General features: G+C 40.3%; 1 protein-coding gene across 5 annotated transcripts in view; it reads right to left on the minus strand.

Annotated features, from left to right (window-relative positions):
* The window catches only part of TESK2 (testis associated actin remodelling kinase 2), a 106,560-nt gene that overhangs the window by 7,196 nt on the left and 82,511 nt on the right, over positions 1-16,853 (minus strand). For all 5 annotated transcript variants that reach the window (XM_061632765.1, XM_061632766.1, XM_061632763.1 and 2 more), the window contains 5 exons: positions 7,368-7,450; positions 5,474-5,549; positions 3,715-3,798; positions 1,462-1,548; positions 857-1,004 (listed from right to left, as the gene is read on the minus strand). In XM_061632765.1, the coding sequence (XP_061488749.1) occupies positions 857-1,004; positions 1,462-1,548; positions 3,715-3,798; positions 5,474-5,549; positions 7,368-7,450 (478 nt within the window). The remainder of the gene's footprint in view (positions 1-856; positions 1,005-1,461; positions 1,549-3,714; positions 3,799-5,473; positions 5,550-7,367; positions 7,451-16,853) is intronic.

Below are 16,853 nucleotides of genomic sequence, written 5' to 3' on the forward strand. Positions count from 1 at the left end.
AAGAAAATTTCCATTTTTCCATTATTTACAAATTAAGAATTTAGGTAATTTAGATCATTCTCCAAGAAAACTGTCAAAAACTGGGATAGCTCTATTAAACAAATAATGGCTTATTTCTCCTTTCTTCTGCCATGTGAAGCATCATCAGTTGCTGCAGACATCTTGCAAAGACAGGTCTTTTTGCCTAGGTGTTCCCTGACCAGTAAGAACCTGTTATTACTGAATTCTTGTTTTTATCTCTTTTTCTAATGTTGTTTAACTGGTTTTTATGTTATATCTCTGTCATTATAATAGTTTTATTTTTAAGCTGTATTTTTGTATACAGATTTTTAATATTAGAGATTTTAAAATATTACACTGTTTAGAAATGCTTTTAAATCAAATGTTTGCACTACTGGGTGATGTTTGCATATAACTCTTAAGTCACTGCTTAAGAAACCATAGTTTAATAAACCATAGCTGACCATTATGTGCGAACCAGACATATGTTATAGGAACCAGAAGCATATATTGATAAACAACTCCCTCAAATTCTACAACAAAAAATAGCTAAATATAGCAAATTCCCACATATGGTGTGGTTTAACAAATGATGTATGCTGCAAATATATGTGTGGACTTAGAGAACATACTGCAAATGCATACTGCCTCTTGGAACTCGCAATACATCCATCACATAGTTATTGAATTTTGTGATAATGTTGCTCAAGACAAATATTACTTACAAATAAAAGCGAGTTTTCTTGTTCACATTCTCCATCAAAAGTTTAAGAAAGAAGCTTTTATTATAAAACAATGTATATTATCCTTGCTTAGTAACCAGAATAGCTTTGTGCCCATCCCCCTCAATCCCTACCTTTGGAGACAGAGGTGGATTTTCGATCTGTATTGTCTAGATTTAGGAGCTTCCTTTCTCTTTCAACCTCCTCACTTTTCAAATTGCCAAGAATTTCCTCCAGTGTCTTGACAATGTCAGCAAATGAAGGACGTAATTTTGGGTCCATCTATGAACACAAGAATAAGTGACAAGACACATAAAAGCTTAGTCATGAAGAAAGACCTGTGCACATAACAGCATGTTACATAAACATGGTTTTCTTGGTATTTTACAGGTTAAGCCTCATAGGCATCATCTTTTGCACCTGTTTATCTACAGCAATATGTTAATACAACATGCGGAAAGTAGCTAACTGATGTTTCATTGACAAAGCTTCATTTTGATATGTTTAATGCAGTGTAGAAAAGAGGAACTGTGACTTAAAAAATATCTTTTATCTCTTTTACATCTAATTCCAGAAATCTAATACCAGTTTATGGAGATACCCTATCTTCAAAGCCCTTCATGAACCATTTATCTGAATTACCAGAGGCCTCAATGCGCTGATGTTTTGTCTGACATACAGTAAGCTTGCATATAGGAAAGGTCTTCATTTGTTTTTTTTCCTCTTTGAAAATACTTACATTGCAGCAGTTGAAGGCCAACTGGAGGAAGTTAGGGGGACAATCTCCCACCATGTGCTGGAAAGCATCATAATCCAACCCAAAATTCTGCAAATAGCATGGGAGGGGGGAGATAGAGAAGAAAGTAAACTATTAAGGCATAAGTGAGGGCAGGGAACATGTGCTAGACAAGGAAATGGGAAAATCATGATGACAGTGTTAAGAGGCAAAACTTGAAAGATAATTATAGATGGGAATTTTCTACTTTAGCAATACACGGAATTACATGTATATGTTATTCCCCATACCAGCAACACCAAATTGAACCTATTAGGTTAAATCCATAATGCTGCCACTCAGACATGAGGCTCCTATGTAGATCTTGGCAACGGCAAGAGGAAAGGACAATTTCTTCTTGTCTCAGTTTGTGCACTTCTCTTGTATGGACTCTGAGATACTGACCAATCACCTACTTTCTCCTAAATACCCTGTCTTGTATTATGAGGGTTCATGGAGCAGCACTGAGCAACTGGGTACATCCCTGGAGGCCACTTTTTCTACCCCCTCTTTTTTAAAAAATGCCTGACCACAGATGGTGTGGCTGTATACCAAATAGCCCAATTCCAAGGACTGATGTGAGCCACAATGGTTCAAGGCTTGAGTTTTACCATTTCAGCTGAAGCATGGCACTATGACCAAAGAAGAAGAGCACTGCACAGCAGCTGTGCCCCACTACTTCTCAGAAAAAAAGTAACACTAGTTTTGTCAGTATAACTTTAGATGAGCCTCTATGGCTCCTGTGCGTTAAAACATGGTCCACAGAATTGTTAAGCAAATGATCCCAAGAAGATCCTGCCCTTACTTGCTCTAAACAGATCACCTGTGTTGCCCTCAGTTGGTGGGAAGGAGGAAACTCTGGTGCAGCAATACAAAATGCTCCTGCATTTGTCCAGTATGCAGCCATAGCACTAACACAAGCATGAAAGGAATAAATTGTCTTTTTATTCTTGTGCTAGGATGCCCTCAAGTCCATTTTGAAAACACTGTACCAACTGAAAAAAAATCAAGCTTTTTTTAGGTGGTTCAAACAGTTCTATGTTACTATGGCATTCTAGCACAAGAGTGAAAAGTCTCCCTAGAAATTATTGCTTTAGTGCAACACTACAACACTATGAGACTTTACTCCTCCAATGTGGTCTAACATTTTAGAGTTGTATAGTACACTGTATTAGACTTCATAGCTGTGCTTAAGTACACCAGGAAGTCTAGTATAAGGTGAATTTACAGGAAGCGCTGTTCAAATATGACATCCCTAACTGTACAGTGTTTCGCCACTTACAGCTTAAAGTGTGGAAACAAACTGCAAAAAGTCTGCAATGAAATAGGAAACTTTTCAACTTGCATCATAATCCATCTAAGAACATTGTTTTGCAATAACGTTGGCATGGACTACTTAATAGATCATCTTTAACAGCTGGCAATTTCAGAAGGTCTCTCTGAGGTAAGAACAACTGCTTTCAAATCATCTCTCTGAAGAGTGGGTGTTTTGTACACTTTCAGTTTGAGAATATTTCACAGGAAGCTGCCTTATGCCAGATCAGACCATTTGTCATCCAGCCCAGTATTATGTACTCTGACCGGCAGCACTCTATTACTGAGCAACAGTTCCCTTCACATGATCATCTTTCTGGAACAAAACAAAACACCTAGAAATTTCTCAAATGGGAACCCCAAACCAACCCAAGACTGGCTGAAGTCATAGAGGAAAAAACTGGCCTATGATTTCTATCCCAATTCAGAGGATGGCTGTTGATCTAAAGTGGAGAAAGAGTAAGGAAGGAAAGGCATGACAGTTGCACTCTTATCCTCTCCTGTGAGAAGAGAGAAGAGAGAAGTGGATCTGGGGTAGCAGGGCACCTAACAATGTCAAAATGTAGCCCTAATTTGGAAGAGAACTCCTTTTCAGATTGTGCTCTTTCAGTGAACAAGGTAGCATCAATAACCTGCTTGTGTTATACCAGTCAGATAATAAAGAAGCTTATGACTAACTGCAAATGAAGCACTCACCTGCCAAGTATAATTATGTGCTTTAAAATGGGGAGAAGGTGGAGAGAAGGGGTTCTGTGCAAGTCACTGCATGCAACTGTAGCAGCGGACGACTGCTTTATATAGCAGTCATTCATCATGTGTTCAGCAACTGCATGAACATTAATGACCCAGTGATTGTGCTGAGCATTCTTCCCTTCCCAGTCCTTGTCAATTCACTCAGCTTACCTCTGTGCGAGGGAGATAGTCTGGATCTGCCTGGATCCTTGCTATAATCTCACAAAGAATGATGCCATACGAGAATACATCTGCCTGAGGAGGGGGAGGGGTGGAGAAAGAAAAGATGACCACCGTTTTATTACAGGCTCACCAGCTGCCTTATCTGGTAGGTTTTCCCTCTCACGTGACAAAAGTGCTCTCCTTTGCCAAATTTTTATGGCATTCAAAATTCTTACCTCCCAACATCTGACAAAGTTCTAGGTCAAGCCATTAAAACACAGGCCTGCAGAATAGCAGTCTTGCTTCCTTCTCCTCAGGTAAAGTGTGTTAAAAGCACATTAATGACTAGCTATCTTCAGACACATAGAAATGTACCTGTAAATAGGGTTCAGTGTGGACTTTTCAACTGAGATGTGATCTCTGCTTCCCTCCTCTGCTCCTCAACACATATGTACCACCTCAGGATCAAACTCACATTGCTTGTTCAGGTAGGCTGCCCAATTTGTATTGTTATTTAATCAAGGGTGTATTTGGTCCTTTTTAAAAAAACAACTAACCTTTCTTCAACCTTAAAACTGCTCTGGAAGCTTTGAGGACAGCTAATCAAATCAATACTGTGCCAAACTGGCTTCTGTTGCAAACTAGGAGACCATGCTTAACCTCAGCCAGGGAGAGCCTTGACAAAAATGTGGTGAATGTGCTAAAATAATATATATCTAATGTATGTGTATCTTGTCACCCACCCCCAACAAGGAAAAACAGAAAATGTTGCATTATAAATTAGGAGAGGGAGAGCTCATCCAAAGAGTTCAATAAGTTTCAACTACCAAATGTATTAACCCTACAGAAACACTATTCAAAGGATAAAGTACCTAACATATTGCTGTTCAATAATCAAAACAGAAATACATGTATGTATGAATGCATCAATATAAACCCTTCCCCCGCAGTATATCATGTTTATCACATACTTCCATGAAATAATTCAACTATGCACTTGCAAGAATTGAAGGACCCCTGGTATAGGTCACAGTATACTTCTAAATTTATCAGTTAAACATTTAAAACATAAATAATGAATTTTAAAAGACAAACATGATAGCATAAGGAACTCAAACAATGAACAGGAAATAGCCACATTATTTTACTTCCTCCAAAAGCCTAAGTGAAAATGTCTATTTTTAAGTGGTGTCAAAAGCCAAGTGAAGTTGATGCCAACTGCACCTCCAAGAGGAGGGCATTCTAGAGGTGGGAGCCCTCACGAAGAAGGCACTTTCCTGTGTTACTATGACATGTATTTCTCCCAGTGGTGGAACAAAGGCCTCTCGTACCAATCTTAAAACAAGAGGCATAGGATTTTATTCAGTACGCAGTTGTTTTTTACTTGTTTATCTGGAAGCATTAATTGTCATAATCAAACTGTAAAGTTAAGTAACAAATTCTTGGCTACCTTCTTGGCTGTTAAGAAAAGCAGGATATAAGGAAATGAAACCTTGGATATTCATTCCACTTGGCAAAATAAAAAGTGGCTGTCATTTCATTCAAATGGAATCTCTTGTAAGGTACAGAATTCTGAAATGATGTTCAGGAAAGAGGGAAAACCTCAGTTTTCTAAGTAGAACCCATAAGGTAAACTGTTTGATTAATTACAATCATGTCAGAGCACTTTTAAAGCGATAGATGCTCACTAATTTCTCACCCCTTCTCTCATTGCGGGCAACATTCAATCCGAAATCTAGTAACTGATGTACATTTAAAGCATACCAACCTTTTCATTATATGGCTCATCTCTCAACACTTCAGGTGCCATCCAATAAGGTGAGCCCACTACTGGCAGCTTCTCACTTTAAGTATTTGAAGAGAGTGATGGTTAGAAGTTGGCAAATAAGTATATCTTTGCAACCCTTTTCACTTTCAGCATAGGAATGAGTACAGGCTCTTCACTTGCCATTCATATTGATTCAATTCATTTGGACAAAAGAAGGTGATGGTGAGGGCAGAGGTGAGGCATGAAGCAGCCAAGGTGCCACTGTAAGTCAATATAACTTTTCTGTCTTATCTCCTGAAATGCCTCTCTATAGCTCTAGGCTCTTTACAGCAAATCTTCAGACATCTTTAATAGGCAGCAGTCAATATCTCAGAATACCAGAATACCATTCAGTAGCACATAAACCTTACTTGAACAAAATACCCCATGACAATTTTGGCACTATTTTGGCATGGCGTCACTAATCCATCATCTCAGTCATGGAGAAAGGATCTCTCCTCCAGGTCTTTCCCCTCAAGATCCATTCCTTTGGACTTCTCCTGTGCCCATCCTTCTTTTCACCCACATTTATTTATTTACATATTGCTTATTGTAAATTGTATTGTTTTTATTGATGTATTTTTATATTTGTGTTTTTGTAAGCCGCCTTGAGGGCCTTTTGGCCAAAAGGTGGGGTAGAAATAAACAACAACAACAATAATTAATAATTTACAAGTTTCTCCATAGATAATTCTGAAAGGTATTCTAAGGAAGCATGAAATGAAGCTTGCTGGAAATTGAAACAATCTATTTATTACTGTTGAATCTATATTTGCAAATTGTCTTTATATGGCAGCAGTGTCAAGTCTGTACTTTTTTTTTAGTTTTGTTTCAGCAATATATAACCCAAACTATTCTAGTTCAGTCTATTAATGGGCCAATATCTAATGAACTGTTTTAAATAGTTTATATGGGCAAAGACAACAACAACGATTTGCACTCCACTAATTAGCATTTATGGTAGTTCAAGTAACAAAGTTAAACCATTTTGATATCACATTTTTAAATATGAAAAGCAGGAGGGCAAGGAGAAATATTTGTAAGTGAAATGATGGTATCTGAAGGAACTGTGTAATCCATAACATTTCTGGGAACTGGCTTCAGTGTAAGATCTGGATCATGTAAAGAAAGGTGTACCTGAGCATGTGCAAAGTACATCTCTTCATCTCTGAGTAAACAAACACTGAGGGTCCAAAGGTGCTGCCAGATCATACATGGCCAGATGAGTACAAACACTTCTCTTTTTAGAATATGATCCTGTTTAGCCACTATGCCAACTCATGGTAAGAACTTGGAAGGCAACTTCCTTCTTAATCTATTGTAGCCAAAACAAAGCACCTTATAGCCCCTTAAAGTCTGATCAATTTATTATGGCAAAAGCTTCCATGGACTAGAGTCTGTTTCATCAGATGCATGGACTGTTGTCTTCACTTGGCGGGGTGTACAAAGGAGAAAATGTAATTGTGGCATTAAAAAAGCCAAGAATTGCAAACAGTGTAATACAGTTCTCCTTCAGATTTGGTTTTGCAAGTTGCTGATGATCTGAAAGCTTTTAAGAGGACTTTCAAAGAACAGTTCCAGCATGAAATAGCTGAATTAGAACTAATAATCATGTTTGATTCTATTTGGCCTGGGTTCTCTTTTCCGTTATCAGAGTTAACAGTGCTAATTATAAAGAATTATTGTTGTTGTGAATGGTCATGTTTGTTTTGCATAGATTTAAGCTTTATTAAATTTTCACAGACTGTACTTTTTGAATTTCTTTTCCATTATATTCCTGTTGTTTAGGTTTCCCACACAATTTATGTTTGCAGCACAATACTTCATTTTGATTCATGTAGAGAATGCCACTTACCTGAAATCAGGGATTTTCTCTGCTAAGCCAAAGTCACCAACTATAGCAGAATATCCATTCTCATCATGCTTTATCAAGCAATTCTGAATGAAAAGGAGTGGGAATTAGTGTTGTCCGTGTTTGAATCCCACCATTAAAAAATGTAAAAAAAATGAAGATCCTTATAAATGTGTATTTTTTTTAAAAAAAGTATAAAATGTATATCCTGTCGCTCAACACAAGCAATCTTGGGGAAGGGTCACAACAATTTAATATACAGCCAACTAACGCAGAATTAAATACAACTGAAAATCACAGTAGTTAATCCATCTGTCAAAGATTGAAGTCAGGAAGGCCATGCAGCCATGAGCACATTATTTGCACTGCAGCCGTATGCACCACAAATTTAAGAGGCCTGCTGTTAGAACAATGTTTCTGTGCCAACTAAAGACAGACCTGTCTAAGTAGGCACCAGCTGAATTTCAGAGGGAAGAGTGTGTACCACAACTGGGGTACTATTGCCAAGAAGGCCCTCTGATGAGTTATGGATTTCCTGACTTTATGTAGTGATGGCACAGCCAGAAGCCTCTCTAGCCAACCTTAAAGCCTAAGCAAGGCAATATGGGGAGAGGTGCTTCTTTAGATAACTGGGTCCTAAGCCATTTAGGGCTTTATGTGTCAGAACTAAAACCCTGAATTTGGCCAGTGACCAACAGACAGACAGTGCAGCCCTTTGAGGACTGGTTATACAGTGCAGATATGCCCATGAAAACTGGCTATTGCATTTTGCACCAGATGCATACTCCAGACATGACTGATTTGAAATGTAAATATATCAGCCACATGCATTCTCCAGACATCAGTAGAGCAGGGATTAAAGCCCTGTGCAAAGCACCCTCTGAAGCAGCTTGCACACGAGAACTACTCCAAATACACTTTTGCAAAGGCTTTAAGAGAGCTCCTGTGCTCCTGTTCGTTCAAGCAGGAGAACAGGGGCTGTTTTAAAGTCTTTTCCAAGTCTCCCCACATTTTCCTTTTCACTCTTTGCAATAGGAGACTTAAAGGAGAGGGGAGACTTGAAAGAGGCTTTTCCAAGTCTCCCCCCCCCTTTAAGTCCCTGATCATGGAGACTTAAGGGAAGTGCAAGGGATTTTGGCAGATGGGCGCCCCACCAACTTGCCAATAATGTGATCAATAATGTGATGTTATGTGACTGACAGGTGGGCAGCCCCACCTACCAGTCAAATTTGGCCCATGTGGCATATCCTGATAAAGATCTGGCCTATGGATCCAAAAAGGATCTGGCTTAAGAGATTTTCTTACTATCAAGCAGTATACACATTTTGTTAAATAAAAACTAGAGATAAACAAATTATCAAGGTCACTATAAAATGTATTTCTTGAGTTATGCTAAGGACCAGTAATATCAAGGTATTTTCCCTTTCCTCAGATGTTAAAGTAGCTTATATTATCAGCTGCTGCTTCAAAGTCCTTAAACTGCCTTTTAAACTCTCCTGAATTTAAAAAGCAGTTTGGTACTTTGGGGCAAGAGGTACTTAAAAAGGAAACAAATATGAAATATTGGGCTCTTACACTGTTTGATATCTTTAAGTGAAATCTCATTGCTGGATATAGTTAATGGATTTGTATTATTAAGAATCAGAACAATAGGAATTATGCTTTAAGTTGGATTCCTACATTGAACATGGGGTTGGACTCAATAGACCCCTTCCAACTCTACTATTCTTAGGTTTACATTATATTCAGGCTGTAGCTTAAGCATGGCATTTGATTTTTCTTGTTTGCCTTTTAATGATTTTAATATCTCAAGCACAACATTCATTTGATCTTTTCATTCAGAATGTATTTGGAATTTTGATTTTTAAAATAGAACACTACATACATTTGATCATTTTTAAAAATTAAAAGAAACATGCTTGTAATGTTTGCACGCCACTGTCAAGTTTCACTTAGCCAAATCCTTGTGGGTATAGTAGGACAGAGAACTGTAGACTCCACCAGATTTGGACAGCACTGGCTTCATCATTACAATGTCACTTAACTGTCAAAGACAGGGAACAGATGGCAAGAAATTAAGCACTCTGGTTTCTGTACTGTTCTTTCTAATTTACTGAAGCCTCTGGAGTTGGCTACTGTCAGTATGACACATTATGAAAGCATGGTTCTGTTCTGCTTTGGTTTTGTCCCAGTTAAATAATTTCTTGCACAACTGTATTGTGCACTGGGCATAACGCACACACATGTTTACAGCAGGCAGCAGAGACAATATGTGCTTCTCTCGAGTGGCACCCTGCAATATCAACAAATAACTTCAGGTGCTTCACCCTGCTCATATAAAGAACTGTTAGGAGGGGGAGGGGGGAGGAGAGAGAAGACACATGAGTATCAAATCTTCAAGTGGGCTTCTCTCATGAACACACAGATGGCTGTTTGATTCCTAGGTCCCAAGTAATACTTATTTTATTTTAACCTGGATCAGTCATAGCACACACTGTTCACTTTGAGATTTATAAATTTGCACAAGGTCAACCTTATCAGGCCAAACCAACACCAATTAAAGCTTCTCAATTATGGCCTTTGTTATCTCTCATCAAAGAATGCATTCATTCAGCTTGCTTGTGATAAAATATTTGTTCGCTGCAAAATGCTGCTAAACCCTAGAGGGATATAACATTAATCACACTGCAATGTTAAACCATGATGAAAATTCAGCACAGTTGGTGTAGAAATAACCCATATGTTGGCAACAGACATTTGATAATGCAAGGGTTCTTTCTTGGTAATGTTAAATATAACATTACCAAATAGGTATTTTTTACCTATTTCAGAAGTTTTTAGCGTATTTCAATGATTTAGAACTTTCTCTTAGAGTTTATGAACTTTAAATCTGTATACCCTGAGTATGGAGTTGTATTTCTAAAACAAATTATCTTGCTGGTCAGTGACCAATTACTATTCATTTATTTGCTTTTCTGCTTTAGCACATTGTCTATGGTGTCGATTACAAACATTGCAGGGGAAACTTTTAAATCAGAAGTGTTTTCCCCAAGATGAAAAAAAGAGTGCAGAAGCATTTTCTTTTGCATTTTGTTAACAGGAGATTTGGCAAAATCAAGTAAGTCTTATATCCCCTTAATTTCTTGGTGTGCTAGACAGTGTCTGCCCTCCTCCTACAAAAAACCCGAACAGATGCATATTCTCTTATCTAAAGCAGTTAGTTAAAAGTTATGCCCTTCAACCTCACCCCGCAATACACAATGACCAATCAGTAAAGAAAGCCACAAAAACAGACACTCATCCCATGCATGAATGTTCAGCATAACTCTTGGGAATGTGTGGTTACAGTTCACGATCTGCTCTTCTGCAGAAGTCTTTGCAAGCCCTGGTGTCACTGGGCTTCCACAAGGTTGCTCAAGAGGTTCTATAAAGGGTAATTTTGGCTGCGGTCTCTCCTCATGTGACAACAATGAACTAGAATCAGTTGCTGGAGAGTACAGTGAGGTCTTATAAAAAAAAATTAACCTGTATATTATGACAACCTGTGTTATTTTACCATACTAACTTAAAGGTAAGATGCAAGGAAGCCTCTTGCCATTTTTGATAAAAGGTAGTCCTCAATAGTCTTCATAACTATGTTTGGTTATGGAAATTGGTCTAGCAATTTCTTAAAGCTCTGTTTATTGCTTCAGTCCAAGCTCCTTGGGGCTACAATTCAAGTACCTTAAGAAATGATTTTTACATTTATCTATTAGGTGCAACCAGAAGGTTAGAATCTAACATGTACAAGTATATTTAAGATACAGTACTGATACTCTAACAAATGATGTGGGATGGAAAATTTTGGCTTTTAGTTACCTTTAAGTAGCGATAATGTCTAATAAGGAAAAATCATGATATATCAGGGATACTTCATTGGGTGTGCTAACATTAGTGCGTCAGTTTTCAGTGCCTTCAGGATTCTTCCCCTTTCATTTATACAATGTAAAGGAAGTACATGCCATTGTACAAATTGTTACAAGTATTCCATAAAAAAACTGCTTTGAATTTGTCCGAATACAACTGTGTGTTGAACTCTGATTCTGTCCAAGACAGCCTTTTCAAACATTATAGTACCCACCCACCCTTTCTCACCTAATCTCATTCCTATTCATTGTCACCATACTACCCTTAAAAAACAAATCTTTAGAATGAATTTAATCCAAACAATACAGGAGTGCTCTTGGTTAGTAGGAGTCCTAATCTAGCAAGAGCTTGTGCCTGTTTTGTATGGGATTGCATTCCCCTTGAAAAATTAGGTTTGCAGTTGCTACCATACAATTTTCAGGCACAATTCAAAGTCATTATCTTTAAAGCCCTTGTTTGGGTCCAGGATATTTAAAGGACTGTCATCTGCTCTAATATAATCTTGCCTGTCCACTGAGAGAGGCCCTTTTGCATGTTCAACTACCCACCACCATCTGAAGCACGGTGGGTAGGAACAGTCACTGTTCCATTTGTCTAGCACACCAGTATCATCTACTCTGATTGGTTTTAAGCAGAGTTCTTTCACAGACTGGAGATGCCAAGGACTGAGCATGTAATATTATACTGCACATGCAAATCATGCACTCTGCCACTGAGCTATGGCTCCTCGTTATGCAGATTCAAATTATTTGGAATGTATTCCTGTACTGTGTGTATATAAAAGAAGTCCAATACATGAACAAATTTGTCTGTGGAGACTTTACCAGAGATACACTGCTCTTTATACAACCTGAGCCGTGCCTTAGGCTGAAATCTTCACTGAGAACTCCTTAACTGAGCTCCAAAGAGTTAACAAATGTTTATGCATAAACAGATGTGAGAGAACATAAAGCTCCTTTTGTGTGTGGGGAGAACTTAACATATGTTTTGCACAATGTAATCCTGCTAAGGAAGTGCAGTATTTATTTTTTCCTATCACAAAGACACTCACTAGCAACAACTTGTTCGGGCCCACTGCAGTCTCCACTGGTTTTCTTTGTGTTACAGAAATCAAATTCCTCTGAGAGGGATTGCTTTATATTCAGTCACGTTACCACAGTTTCATTCACATTAGCTGAAATTCGAAACAACCAAATGGGGCATATCAACTGCAACTTTAGCTTGCCTGGGTGGGATTTTCAGCAACAGCCTGTCTCATGCTCCTTATCCTCGTTTATCATCCCCTTCTCCCAACTTTAATGTTTTACAAGGAAATTATCTAAATCCCTTAATTGCCTCATTTGATTTTGAAGGTCATGACCTTAAAATGGTCCGTCCCCGGAGACTAATGGATCCTGAAGGTTTTCAAAGGGCTCTGGGGGATTTTCCGGCTGATAGGACTGGCGCTCCTGCTGAAGCCCTGGTCGCTCTGTGGAATACGGAGATGACCCGGGCTGTAAACACGATCGCTCCTGCACGCCCTCTCCTGTGTAGAGCTCATACAGCTCCATGGTATACTCCGGAGCTGAGAGCGATGAAGCAAGATAGGAGGAGGCTTGAGCGGAAATGGAGACGAACTCCCGACGGATACAATTATGCGCTGGTTAGTGCTTCGACTAAGCTCTATGTAGGAGCAGTGAAGGCAGCTAAAAAACATCATTTTGCTGCCACTATTAAATCATCTCTTTGCCGCCCAGCGGAGCTCTTTCGAGTTGTCCGGGGGCTTCTCCATTCAAACCCTCCGGACAGGGTGGAATCATCGGAGGCCCGCTGTAATCAGTTTGCCGATCACTTCCAGAATAAGATCTCATGTATCCGCCGGGACCTAGACTCTCAAGTTATAGCAGTAGATCCTAGTAAGGTGTCCGGAGCACAGTCTTGTCCTGTTTTGTTGGATGAGCTTCAGTTGGTTCAACTCGAGGACGTGGACAAGGTGCTTGGACAGGTACGTGCAACCACTTCGGTACTGGATCCTTGCCCCTCCTGGCTGATAAAAACTAGCAGGAATGGAACAGGTAGCTGGGCCAAGGAAGTGATAAATGCCTCTTTACGAGAGGGAGTGGTCCCGGGCTGTCTGAAAGAGGCAGTGGTGAGACCACTCCTGAAAAAGCCTTCCTTGGACCCAGACAATTTTAACAGTTACAGGCCAGTGGCGAATGTTCCATTCCTGGGCAAGGTCTTGGAACGGGTGGTTGCTGGCCAGCTCCAGGCGCTATTGGATGAAACTGATTATCTAGATCCATTTCAATCGGGTTTTAGGCCCGGTTTTGGCACTGAGACAGCCTTGGTCGCCCTGTACGATGACCTATGTCGGGAAAGAGACAGAGGGAGTGTAACTCTGTTGATTCTCCTTGATCTCTCAGCGGCTTTTGATACCATCGACCATGGTATCCTTCTGGAGAGGCTCGCGGAGTTGGGAGTTGGAGGTACTGCTTGGCAGTGGTTCCGCTCCTACTTGGCGGGTCGTCTCCAGAAGGTAGTGCTTGGGGAACATTGCTCGACACCGCGGGCTCTCCAATATGGGGTCCCGCAGGGGTCAGTTTTGTCCCCCCTGCTTTTTAATATCTACATGAAGCCGTTGGGAGAGGTCATCAGGAGTTTTGGAGTGCGTTGTCATCAGTATGCTGATGACACGCAGCTCTACTTCTCCTTTTCATCTTCTTCAGGTGAGGCTGTCGATTTGCTGAACCGTTGCCTGGCCTCGACAATGGACTGGATGAGAGTTAACAAACTGAAGCTCAATCCAGACAAGACTGAGATGCTGTTGGTGGACGGGTTCTCTGATCGGATGGTGGATATATACCCTGTCCTGGACGGGGTTACACTCCCCCTAAAGGACCGGGTTCGTAGTCTGGGAGTCTTTTTAGACTCTTCCCTCTCACTTGAGGCTCAAGTAGCCTCGGTGGTTAGGAATGCGTTTTACCAACTTCGGTTGGTAGCCCAGCTACGTCCCTATTTGAGTAAAGAGGACCTTACATCAGTGGTACATGCTCTGGTAACCTCACGTTTGGATTACTGTAATGCGCTTTACGTAGGGCTACCTTTGAAGACAGTTCGGAAGCTACAACTAGTGCAAAATGCGGCGGCCAGATTGCTGACAAGGACCAAGCGGTCCGAGCATATAACACCTGTTCTGGCCAGCTTGCACTGGTTGCCAATATGTTTCCGGGCTAGATTCAAAGTGTTGGTATTAACCTATAAAGCCTTATACGGTGCGGGACCACGATACCTTGTGGAACGCCTCTTCCGATATGAACCGGCCCGTGCACTACGTTCTGCTACGAAGGCCCTCCTCCGGGTTCCAACTCACAGGGAGGCCCGGAGGGTGATGACAAGATCTAGGGCCTTCTCAGTGGTGGCCCCCGAACTATGGAACAGTCTCCCTGAGGAAGTACGCCTGGCGCCGACTCTGCTTTCCTTCCGGCGCCAGGTCAAAACCTTCCTATTCTCTGAAGCATTTTAAGTTACATTGATCTAATTTTAATAATGTTTATTGTATTGTTGATTGTATTTTAATATTATTTTGTTATTCATTGTATTTTTATACTATTTTATGTTCACCGCCTAGAGAGCTATTGCTAGTCGGGCGGTATATAAATTTAATAAATAATAATAATAAAATAATAATAATAAATAGCAATTCCATAAATCAAAATAAGGTAGCAAAAACTGCTGAAAATATGCTGAAAAAAATTATCTACCATTTAAGAAACACTGGTATTTTGATTTTAGGATTATGAAGCTTTTGTACTTCTTTGGCTTGTCAAGCTGGTCACCTGATGCTAGAACATGCCACTTAGATGCAAATGACTGCCTGTATATGTCCTGTATAACCAAGTATATAGTTGAGGAGGAGGGAATTCTATTATAAAAATACTGAAAACTTTTCAATAAGCAAAACAGCAACATAGAAATCTATTCCTAGTTCTACATAGTATGTTTTCAATATATTTTGCATTTAGTGCAATTGTATGGAACCTCCAGCTGTTAGGTCTATGTTTTATTTTATTTTAATAATTTATTATTTAACAAAACTTACATACTGCTTGATTGTAAGAAAACTACTAAGCAGTTTACAAGAAACATTAAATTTCAATAAAAACAGTTAACAGCAAGTAATTAAAAACATTTTTTAAAACTATTAAAACAGCAGTAGGCTAAAAGGAGATTAAAACACATCAGCATCTGTGTGTCTGGATAGGCTTGCCTAAACAGACATGTTTTAAGGAGGTGCTGAAAAGAATATGCAAAGGTGCCTCCCTGATGTCAATAGGCAGGGAGTTCCAAAGTGTAAGTGCAGCCACACTAAAACAGTGATTTCTTACAAGTGCAGTTCTGTAGATCGAAGCAGTTGAGTAGGCACATAAGGGATAAGGCAATCCCGCAAGTAAACTAGTCCCAAGCTGTTAAGGGCTTTATATACCAATAGTAACACCTTGAACTTGCCCTGGTAACAAATCAGCAACCAGGGCAGGTTTCTGAGAAGAGATGTTATATACTGACAGGTTCTCACTCCTGTCAGCAACCGTGCTACAGCATTCTGCACTAACCACAGTTTCGGGGTCAAGTGCAAGTGAAGCCCCACACAGAATGCACTTTAGTAATCCACTCTTGAGGTCACCAATGCCTGAACTACTGTGGTCAAGCTCTCCCAGTCTAGGAACGGTTGTAGCTGTTGTACCAGACATGGCTGGTACAAGGTGCTTCTAGCCACTGAGACTACCTGGGTCTCTGGTAACACAGCTGGGTCCAGAAGCACCCCCAGAATGTGTACCTGCTCCTTTAGGGGGAGTGCAACCACATCCAGGCCAGGCAATAGACCAAAATCTCAGACATGGACACTACTCAGCCACAGTGTCTCCGTCTTGCCAGGATTCAATCTCAGCTTATTTTCCTTCATCCATCTCACCGCTGCATCCTGGCACCAGCTCAGGGCCCACGCAGCCTCTTCTAATTCATTGCTAATGACCGCCCCCAGTGTAGCTGCCAGGGAATCAAAAAGCACTCTTACAATGCTACCCTCTGAACTCGGTTCCATAGATAGGATTGGAACTACTGTAACATAGTGCCCCCAATTCCCATTCTACAGAGCTGGTCCAGGATGATACCATGGCCAATGGTATTGAAAGCCGTGGAGAGATTGAGAAGTAGGAGAAAGGTCGCACTCCACCACTCTCTGTGAAGGTCATCTATCAGGGTGACCAAGGGTGACTCAGTCCCATGGCCAGGCCTGAACCCAGATTGGAATGGATCTAAATAATCCAGGGACCATTTATTTAGGAGTGGCGACACCACCGCCTCTTTCAAAGCAGCAGGGACCACTCCCTCATGCAATGAAGTGTTAACCACACTCTGGACACAACTAGTCAACCCCCCTCTGCTAGCTTTGATGAGCCAGGAAGGACAGGGGTCAAGAGGGCACGTAGTCAGATGCGCCACTGCCAGCACCTTGTCCATGTCAGCTGACTACACAAGCTAAAACCAATCCCACAACACATCACTGACTCCAGTTTAGGTGCTTCATCTGAAATTGGAACAACTGCA

Source organism: Rhineura floridana, chromosome 6 (assembly GCF_030035675.1).
Source record: "Rhineura floridana isolate rRhiFlo1 chromosome 6, rRhiFlo1.hap2, whole genome shotgun sequence".
In the NCBI taxonomy this organism is placed as follows: Eukaryota; Metazoa; Chordata; class Lepidosauria; order Squamata; family Rhineuridae; genus Rhineura; species Rhineura floridana.